Here is an 11,163-nt window from a genome sequence, read left to right on the forward strand (position 1 = left end):
CAAAAGGGTGCTTCTACTAAATACTGAGCAAAGGGTCTGAATACTTAGGACCATGTGATATTTCAGTTTTTCTTTTTTAATAAATCTGCAAAAATGTCAACGATTCTGTGTTTTTCTGTCAATATGGGGTGCTGTGTGTACATTAATGAGGAAAAAAAATTAACTTAAATGATTTTAGCAAATGGCTGCAATATAACAAAGAGTGAAAAATTGAAGGGGGTCTGAATACTTTCCGTACCCACTGTATATATATATATATATATATATATATTACACAGTGCAAGTGTTGTTAAAATTATTTCTGAATGATCACCAAATATATTAAATTGTATATAATATCTCACTGTATTACTATTTTTACTGTATTTTGATTAAATAAATGCACCCTTGGTTAGAATAAGAGTCTTGTTTCAAAAACATTTTGTTTTTGACTTTGTTTAAAAAAAAAAAACATACCAACAACAAATTTTTGAACAGCAGTGTAGTGTTTAGAAAAGATATATCCAATTATAGGTGTATTTTTAATGCTGATGTACTGTAATGAAGAAGCTACAGTAGCTAGATTTAATCAAGTATGTCTTTACTGAGCTTCTGTGATTGAATGAAACAGGTGGAGACTATAGGAGACGCATACATGGTGGTCAGTGGACTGCCGGAGAGAAATGGAGATAGACATGCAGATGAGATCGCTAAAATGTCTCTGGATCTGGTGGCTGCGGTCAGACAGGTGGCGATACCCCACATGCCTAACAAACGCCTTCAGCTCCGAGCCGGCATACACACAGGTGTGTATGTGTGTATCCTGTCTTTACACACAAGACCTGGTGATTACAGATTTATTAATAATAAAGGTGCCACATTACTAATGACTAAAACATGAATACATGAATAATTTTGTTATGTTACATGTTAGGCCTGTAACGTAAAGTCAACATGAAATTAAAATCAACCATACCCTGATCTTATTTGTCAATTCATCAGCTAGTTACAATGCGGCCTTTGTAAAATCGTGCCAATATTTTATCAGTGACAGTTAGCATTAATGTAATAAAGACTACAACAATAATAGTAAATAACAACAGATTTGATATATGATATATAAATATATTTGTAGTAATTCACTGTGTTGTCTTCCATGTCTCTCATACCACTTCAGGTCCTTGTGTAGCTGGCATTGTTGGCTACAAGATGCCGCGGTACTGTTTGTTTGGTGACACAGTCAACACAGCCTCTCGGATGGAGTCCACTAGTCTGCGTACGTTTATCTATCCAGTTAATGTGCAGCCTTTTAATCTTGTGCTGATATTTTTTGTTCCTCCACTGGTTCTTCTGAATGCAGAGGTCATGAATATTTTCACTCACTACATCACCATAGAGACCTCATCATATTCCTCCATATATTATAAACTGAGCTAACCAAGAGCCTCCATTTCAACCATGACATTAGCATGTGGCTAAGCTAACAACACAGTGTGTCTGAGTTTCATCTCAGCAGCAATGTAGCTTCTGCTCGTTGGGCATTTTACATAACGGGAACATTTACCTTTCTTTGATTTGGTCTTTAGCACAGAAGATTCATGCAAGTTCTGCTACATACCTGGCACTCATGAAGGACAATGCGTATGAACTGCAGTTACGCGGTGAGATCGAAGTAAAGGTGAGAATCAGTGCTATAGAAGTACTATGCTAAGCTGTTGAAACCACAATCATGTTCCCGTTGGGTTATCAGTACGTCTTACATCATGATTTGAAGATATTACATCACAGAAGATGAATAAAGTGTTTGTCTTCATAATATTTCATCCAAATGCAACAGCTTAATATGACATTATTGTGGTTTTCAGGGAAAAGGAAAAATGGACACTTACTGGTTGATTGGTCACAAAAACTACAGTGTTCAGAATGACAGTTTGGTGTGTCACTGGAACCCCAATATCTCAAGAAAGAAAAAGGCCCCTGTGGGGAGCAACGTGTCCATAGAGAATGTAAGTGTTCAACTTGTATTACTTGTTCTTGGAACATATACTACTGTTCAAAAGGGTCAGTGAGATGTTTTAAAAAATAATTTAATACTTTTATTCAGCAAGGAAGCATCAACTGACAGTAAAGACTTTTATTGTTACCTTACAGTTGTAGATAGATAGATAGATAGATAGATAGATAGATAAAGATATATACTGTATATTTCTATTCAATGCTATACATCAATGGATCCTAAAAAAAGTAATCGCAGTTTACACAAAATATTACAACAATTTTCTGTTGTGATAAAACTAAGAAATGTTACTTGAGCAATAACTCAGCATATTATAATGATTTCTGAAGGATCATGTGACACTGAAGACTGGAGTAATGATGCTGAAAATGTAGCTTTAGGAATAAATTACATTTTAACATATATTAAAATAGAAAACAGTTATTTTAAATTGAAATAATATTTCACAACATTTCTGTTTTACTTTTTTTTTTCTTTAATCTAAAATAAATAAAGCCTTGGTGAGTATAGGAGATTTCTTTCAAAATAAAATAAAACACTTACCGATCCAAGACTTTTGAATGGGAAGCACAATTTGCACAATTTTTGTTGATTAATACACCATCAAAAGATAGTGCTCTGACTAAATAAAGTTTTAAAGAATCATATTATTATTTTCTTGACTGTAGTGGTGGCGTGATACTGTAGAGCCTCAGTAAAGTGTATTAGATCACAGTAATCTGCTGCAATCTTGCACTCAGAAACGGCCTGAGGATGACAACTGAAATAAACAGCACTATGAGCTGCACAATTCTTCCCGTAAACAATGTCCTAACCAGGTGTGACACAATGTAATTCTACGTTTTTTTCCTTATCAGCCGCTTCTGCAAAGACCAAACATTTTGTTGATCATTTGGTTTCAATTTCTGCTCTGTGACACTAGATAACACTCACAGTTTCAAAATCTGCATCCACATTCAACTGTATTAAATCCATAGTTCGGTCATGAAACTGCATCCGAGTGCCAACTGGTTCTTCAAACACCATGGCAGTAGCCAATCGGACACACTTCCTAATTCATGTATCCAGCTATTTCATTCCCTAGCCGTCAATTTTCCTGCAGCACAATTGTGAAAACTCTTGTTTACCCTCCACCTCCCCAGCTCCACCTGTAGAGATCTGCCACACGGCTTCTCTAATTTTTCTTGCAGCAGCATGTTTCCTTATTATGTATGTCATTTTAACTGAGCCAAATCCTTGTATTTTGTTTAGCACCAGCAAAGCAGATCCCGTCTTCCAAAATCAAGCATATGTACATTCCATGCCAATACATGCTGGTTAGAGAGTTGTCATGACTAGTGTTGGGGGTAACACATTAAGTAACGCAGGTTACGTAATCAGATTACTTTTTTTAAAGTTACTAGAAAAGTAACACATTTTTAATTTACAAGAAAATATCTGAATAACTTTTTTCAAATAAGTAACGCCAGTTACTTTGTTTTCCCATGTATTAGCTGACAGCTATCCTGTCCCCATGTACAGAGAAATTGAGTAAGTGCAGAGGCATTGTGTGCGCTGTGAACATGATGCTACTGCAGTTCTGGATTAAATGTGAACATGCATTTGCTCATCTCACTTGCACTTTTAAAAGTAACTTTCCCCAACAATGGTCATGACTGAACTGTTTTAAACACGTAAATGTTCTGATTAGCTGTGATTGTGTCACATTCCATAGCAGTTTCACATTCAGTGTGAACAAATACACTCTTAAAGAAAAACAAAGGTCCAATAGGGGTTTTTCGCAGATGCCATAGAAGAACCATTCTGAGTTCCTCAAAAAACATTTCAGTGAATAGTTCTTGGATTTTTTTCAAGTGTGACAAACATTTTAATAATCCAGAGATCCTTTTATGTAAAGATTCTAGATCTTCATTGAACCATAGATATCAATAAAGAACCTTTACTTTTAAGAGCTTGTCAGAAAGTTGTTATAGTCATAGGCTATAGTATTTTTACTTCGTTACTGTGCTTAAGGCATAGTATTTTTATTTTGAGAAAAAAAATAATTTTTACTTCACTACATTCCAAAGTATAATATTGTACAACCCCAATTCCAGAAAAGATGGTATTGTAAAATGCAAAAGTTGGACTTTTGTAAAATGCAATAAAATCAAGAATCTGTGATTTGTTAAATTTTTAACCTTTATTTGATTGACAAAAGGACAAAGAAAAGATTTCCAATGTTTTCACTGACCAACTTGAATGTATTTTGTAAATAGAAATACATTTTGATTTCAATGGCTGCAACACATTCCAAAAAGTTGGGACAGAGGCATAATAAAAGTGAAAAGATTACGGAATATCCAAGTTAAACTGTTTTGAAACAGTCCACAATAAGCAGGTGAAAGTAATCAAAGTAGTCAAAGTATCGTGATTGGTTGTAAAAGGGCATCTCAGTCTTTGGCAGCAAAGATGGGTCATGGCTCATTACTTTACTTTGTGACAAATTTCATGAGAGAATTTGCAGACAAATAATTTCTCAATGCAAAACCACAAAGAATTTAGGTATTCCACCACATAAAATTGTTAAAAGATTCAGGGAATCCAGAGAAATGTCAGTCTGTGTAGGGCAAGGTAGGAAACCTCAGGTGAATGTGCATTAACTTTGAGCCCTCAGATGGCATTGCATGAGAAACCTCATTAAATATAGCCACATGGGCTCAGGAGTACTATGGAAAACTGTTCTCACTTAACACAGTCTGCTGCTGCATCAATAAATGCAACTTGAATCTCTGTTACTCTGGGAGAAAGCTATACATCAATTCTATGCAGTGATGCCGCTGGGTTCTGGGAGCTCATCTCATATAGTCAAAAATAAATGTGTGCTGTGGTCAGATGAGTCCACATTTCACCTGGTTTCTGAGAAAAATGGATGTCGAGTTCTGAATCCCAAAGATGAAAGGTACCATCCAGACCTTCATCAGCGACAGATGCGAAAGCAAACATCAAGACAATGCCAGGTCTCATTCTGCATGTGCTACAACAGCGTGCTTTCGTAGACACAGAATGAATGTGCTAGATCAGTCCAGATCTGTCTCCTATTGAAAACGTATGACCAGTCATGAAAAGGAGAATCAGACAATGACGATCACAGACTTCCGAGCATCTGAGGTCTTGAATCAAGCGAGACTGGGCAAAAAAATTTAACTTTAAAAAACTTAAAAAATTAGCATTCTTAATTCCCAGATGAGTAAAATGTGTAATTAAATGGAAAGGATTTGACACAGGGGTGAACATTCCTCTTTCCCAACTTTGTTTATATTCACAATATAAAATTAAGTTGGCCAGTTAAAACATTGGAAACTTTTTCTTTAGTCAATTAAATAAAGGTTAAAGAGAATGAACAAATAACATATTGTTGATTTTAAGGCATTTCACAAAATGTCCCAACTTTTCTGGAATTGGGATTGTGCTTTTTACACATGTCGTTCCTCATTATTTTGAACTGGACAAATTGTCACCCACTTAGAGACGTGATAGCAGTGTCTGATTCGTGAACGAGCTGATCCTTTTTAACCTGTTAAATCGGTCCACAAATCTCACTGAACGATTAATTCGTGAGTTGGACGGAACAGATTGCAGCTCTTCTCGAGTCGTGAAGCTGTTAAAAATGCATTGATGTTAGACTGAGAATACATTAATATAACATCTGCACCACATTTTTCAGTCCAGCCTCACTGTCCAGAGTATAGGTGACAGTATCACACCAGCCTCTCAACCTGAAGTCCTGCCCAAACTGGAGGGGTCAGAGGTCACACTGTGCGTTTCTGCACAGGTGGAGAACTGCGCGAGCAGCTTCGGGACACTGGGCTCAATGGTGGGAGCGCTGCAGGGGGAGCAGGAGACGGAGGAACGTCCACCCGACCAACACAATGAGAAAACTTCTCTGCTTCCTGGCGCAGTGTCACACAGCTGACCTGCACTGTCCTAACTAACTAAATAATGCACACAAGATGTTTTTAGAGTTTTTGTATGAAAGTGAATGAAGTGCTATGTGGGCCTTTACTGTATATTTCAAATACACTTTATTTTACATAACCCCCTTAAAAAATACTAAATACATTTTTAAGTGTTAAAATACATCAAAATCAGTAAGGAAATTACAGTATATTGGTAATGTATATTTTAATATATATTTATCTAAAAGTATTGTTACAATGTATTGTTTACAAGTAGCCATATTTACAGCTACTTGGTTTCAAACAACAAACCTTTGATTTTCTTGCTTCTGAAGAACATTTTTTGTTGTGTGGTTTCATTGTTAAATTTGCCATAATATTTAATCTTCTCTTACTCTCAAAATAATGCTGCTTATCATGAAACCTCACATAATAATAAAAAAAAAAGAAGGATTAAATGTGGCTATTAGCTTATTTGTCAATATTTTATTTGTAAAGTGAGGATAGTTACCAAGTATGTTCAGAGTTACCTGTCTCAATCCAGTCTTATCTCAATGTTTCTGATATATTTCATGTTATTGATGTTATATTTCATTTTGCCACTGTTCCGTTTTTCAGAGCTTTCAGTTTTGCTATCTTGCCTGAGTTTTTCCATTCCATAGAATATTTATTTATTTATTTGTATTTTTTATTTTTTTTTCATGGATACTGTGCGGTGTTCTTGATCACATTTGTGATATGTTTGTCTATGTTTTTGTTGTTGTTATTGTTTTTCTTTTTTGATGACAATCAATTTAAAATGAGTTATACTGTTACTAAATACTATAAATAAACAGGTGTCAGTTTATTTGTGCATTTGACCAAATTCTACTATTTATATATTAGGGTGATATATAGAAATTATGACCTGTCTATACTGTTCTATATTCATGTTGTTATGATTAAAAAAAAAAAAGTATTTTTTTTTTTTTTTTTTTTTTAATTTAGATTAAATGCTGGATTAAATATGTTAATTTCAGCAATTTAATTTAAAGTTTAAATTTGAATTAAATTATCACACATTTTTTAAATTTATTTATATTAGCATTATAGTGGCCATCACCATCACTTCTACAGTAGATAGCGGACACTGAAAACCCTATATGGTCTATGACTCAATTCTGCAGTGTTTCACAACATAGAGAAATTTCCTAATCAGAGCCTCAGTATCAGCTTTATAAAGTCTGCACCTGGAAATCACTGTAGGTGAAATGCAATAACCCGAAGCCGTGAGGGTGATTTCCCCTTAATTTCAGTCTACAGTATCTCACGGCCACAAGTCCTCATCCAGATCCTCAAAGAACACTGAACAAATCATCTCCATTACCTGAAGTGGCAGATAATGAGACAGAAATCCAGCGCACATAATGAATGATTAGGGATGGAGAAGCCCCTTATTTAGAGGCTTTAAATGACAAAGGCCTGCGCCCAGAGCCATTGTGTTCCAGCTAAATGAAGGCTGGGGGTAATTACTTTGGCTGAGGCACAAGCCACTCAGGGTACAATATATAACACACACAAGACCAAACCTAAAGCATAAGAACTGCCAAGACAGCAAAGAAAAAACAAATCAACATTCATATAGTATGCATGCATGCATGTTTGTATTGGTCAGTTTAGCATGAGGTCAATTTACAGCCCAACTCATTAAACTTTATCTCATCTGTACAATGAATGACTGTATGACTTTCAGCTTAATATCAAGAAACAAAATAAGAAAACAATTTATCCCACTTTTGGACTTTTTAAAAATATATATATTTACTTAGTTTTAGGCTTAACTTTTAATTTGACAGTTTTTAATCAGTCAAATGCCATGAGTTTTTTGCCAACATCAGACTCAGTTTCACATTTAAGAGTCTGACCACTGGGAGGAGACATTATACCATATTTCACACACACAAACACACTGTGAACAGTATGAGGAGTACAGTAAGGGACTGGGTGGTACATATCTGATCTGCTGCACTTGTCAAAATGGCAGAATATACTGCACATAAATACACTATCCCACAATGCAATGCAGTCTTGACCATCCATATCCAGTGTGGAAAATAAAATAAACCAAAAGTAATATCAGCTGAGATTTGCAACATATTGTCGGGAAATATATATATATACAGGTGCATCTCAATAAATTAGAATGTCGTGGAAAAGTTCATTTATTTCAGTAATTCAACTCAAATTGTGAAACTCGTGTATTAAATAAATTCAATGCACACAGACTGAAGTAGTTTAAGTCTTTGGTTCTTTTAATTGTGATGATTTTGGCTCACATTTAACAAAAACCCACCATATATATATATATAATTACATACCACAACATTTATCTACACTTTAAAAAAAATAAAAAATAAGAAATAAATCCCCTAATTCAGTTGTAGTTTGTCTGCAATTTTTATTAAATAAAATTGGCTGTACAAGTCAAAGTTAATACCTTGCCTAGTTGAATCTTGTATGACTTAAAACATGAAGTTGAATTTGTTAAAATTATTATGAGTTAAAGTAATGGAGAAACATATGTTGCCATGACATACAGATCATATTTTTTTTTTACAGTGTACCTTTCCAAACTAAATCCTGACTGTAATTATTTTAACCTATATACTGTATATAGATTATTTTCATTTAATGCTATTTCCTATTTATTATTTTTACATACATAATACATAAAAAATGTCCACATCATTTGCCAGTTATGTGCATAGTTCCTGCACAAAAAGCATTAGTATAACTAACTCAGTCAACAGTAGCCAAGAAAATGACAATGAAATATGATTCTGTACGAATAAATCAATAAAATAAACAAGTGGAGAACAAAGAAGAAGAAAAAACCTGAGATGCTTGAAGTTGTTCTCATCCTCAACCAGATCAATCCAGTCAACGCCAGACCTCAGAAAACAATGCAAATGTGCCAACAGGTGCGTTCCTCAAGCAATCATTCGGCCTCTATTTCTGTAGTCTAGTGGCACAGTGTTACGTAATGTCAATCTGGATCTGCTGCATCTAGACAGCAGTAAACATTTGTTATGCTTTTGAATGGGCAAACCTGTTGCTAGTTTAACTGGCATTGTATTCGCAATTGTAATAATACAAAACTTTGGCGATTATTTGAATAGCCCCACATGGAAACTTCAGCGAAACCCTCAGTGAGATGAAGCAGCCTTGACTTCTTTATTGCACTTGACTCTTCGCACAAAAGTGGAAGCTAGTTGCAGTGCTGTTTGTCAGGTATTTCAAGCACTATACACAGAATGAGTTTTGACTGAGAGCACGACCTTGAAATTGAGAGTGAACTGCATTTTGGAGAAAGAAATCTGTCTGTAACTTTATATAGCAACAGAACACACAAATATGTCACAAATATGATAACAAGGGAAGAAAACATGACTGTATGGTATTGTATTACTGCATATGTTACTTTCGGTTATGTTCAGAATGGACACTAGATACTGATTATATGTTAAAAATACTACATACTATGCAGTACATTCTGCTTTCTTGAAAGTAGACATTATTTTATGATAAACATTTCAATAATACAATAACAAGTCTGTTGTTTTCACATGACCCCATCACTCAGGAGTGCCTTACATTTATTATCTTAGATGAAGATAATGGCTATTTCACATTTTTAAATCAGGTTTGTGTAAAATGTGTTAACTTCCCTTGTGAAGAAGAGTTCTTATATAATATACTTTTAAAGAATATAGTTAAGTGTGAACTGAATGTAATGCTTTCGGATGCTTAATTGCATGTTAAATGTATTATAGTTTAAAATTATATTAAATGCAATCAGTTGAATTTAAGAGGGTTTTTTCACTCACTTAAGTAGGACTTCAGTACATCTTTATATTTAATTTACTAATTTACTTTATATTGATTTTCTCTTGTCTTTGAAATATGATGTATGTATGAATGTACCGACAGGCATTTATGGTGAACTTATCTATACTTTAAGACCATTTCTATTGAAACTGGTATGTCATGTATTTAAAATATGTAAACTTCAACTAGAATGTCAAATAACACACTACAGTTAAAATATAAAATATAATCAAATATTTTACATGTGCTTATTTGTATGGTAGTGAAAATAAACGTACTCTTTAAATCCCAACAAAGTATTATTTTATATATTTCATATTATAAAACGATGATTTAACATGTACTTTAAATTAAAACTTTAACTTAACATTTTTGCAAAGTTCACTTTTATCATGAAACATGAAAGCGCCATAAAAGAAGTCATGAAAGTGAACTCTTGTTATTTCATTATTATTATATTATCTGCAAGCACAGTTTTTACAAATATAAGATTTGAAGTACACTACAACTGCACATTCAGTACAATTAAGCACAATTCTTGCCAACTGTGTGAATATAACCTACAAAGTACTTACTGCAGAGACGGTTAAGCATGCTATACAATCTGATACATATTTGTTGTTCCTAAAAATAAAATAAATGATTATTTCACCAGTACAGAAAGAGATTCATGAGATGTTCCCTGCTCTTATTTACTGACGTCAGAGGCAACAACATTAACACTTATTACAGAGCTCCACAATTAACCTCTGCATCACATTACAGTGAATGAGAGGCTTGGAAGTCAAGCTGACAAGCATCTCAAGCTCCCTCCCTCGGCAGCCTCATGTCACCCACACTCACTTGTCTGGAGGTGTGGAAGCTGGCAGAATCATTATTGGAAATGACTGGGCTCACATTCCAGCAGATAATTTGCTGGTCACGGGGGCAGACCTGCCACCTCTCAGATCACAGAGAGAGCCTCTTTTCTCCCCACGCTCACATATAATCCACAGCCCACACCAGCAGCTGCATTGCCTTCATAATCAATAGTCTGTTATGAGCTAAAGTTATGATGCTGCATGGAATCTTTAGCTTCAACTTGCATTTATAATAAAAACATGATTTGCAATTTAAAGGGGTCATATGATGTTGCTAAAAAGAACATTATTTTGTGTATTTGGTGTAATGAAATGTGTTTATGTGGTTTAAGGTTCAAAAAACACATTCTTTTCCACATAAAGACCAAACAAAGTAGTTTCGCTTTCACAACGAATCAGACAGTGCCTTCACGACATGACGACGGTGGCAATACTACAGCGAGAATAAAAGTTATGCCTTCTTTCTTTGCGTGAACATTTGGGCGGCGTTATGCAAATCTTC

At 34.6% G+C, this 11,163-nt stretch overlaps 1 protein-coding gene across 1 annotated transcript in view; it reads left to right on the forward strand.

Moving 5' to 3' along the window:
* Positions 1–11,163, forward strand: part of LOC107691064 (atrial natriuretic peptide receptor 2) — a 23,128-nt gene that overhangs the window by 5,033 nt on the left and 6,932 nt on the right. Inside the window, exons 3-6 of the mRNA XM_016489547.1 lie at positions 611–785; positions 1,157–1,255; positions 1,566–1,657; positions 1,845–1,985. Coding sequence (XP_016345033.1) covers positions 611–785; positions 1,157–1,255; positions 1,566–1,657; positions 1,845–1,985 — 507 coding nt within the window. The remainder of the gene's footprint in view (positions 1–610; positions 786–1,156; positions 1,256–1,565; positions 1,658–1,844; positions 1,986–11,163) is intronic.

The sequence above is a fragment of the Sinocyclocheilus anshuiensis genome, unplaced genomic scaffold (genome assembly GCF_001515605.1).
Source record: "Sinocyclocheilus anshuiensis isolate Anshui unplaced genomic scaffold, SAMN03320099.WGS_v1.1 scaffold158, whole genome shotgun sequence".
NCBI classification, from domain to species: domain Eukaryota; kingdom Metazoa; phylum Chordata; class Actinopteri; order Cypriniformes; family Cyprinidae; genus Sinocyclocheilus; species Sinocyclocheilus anshuiensis.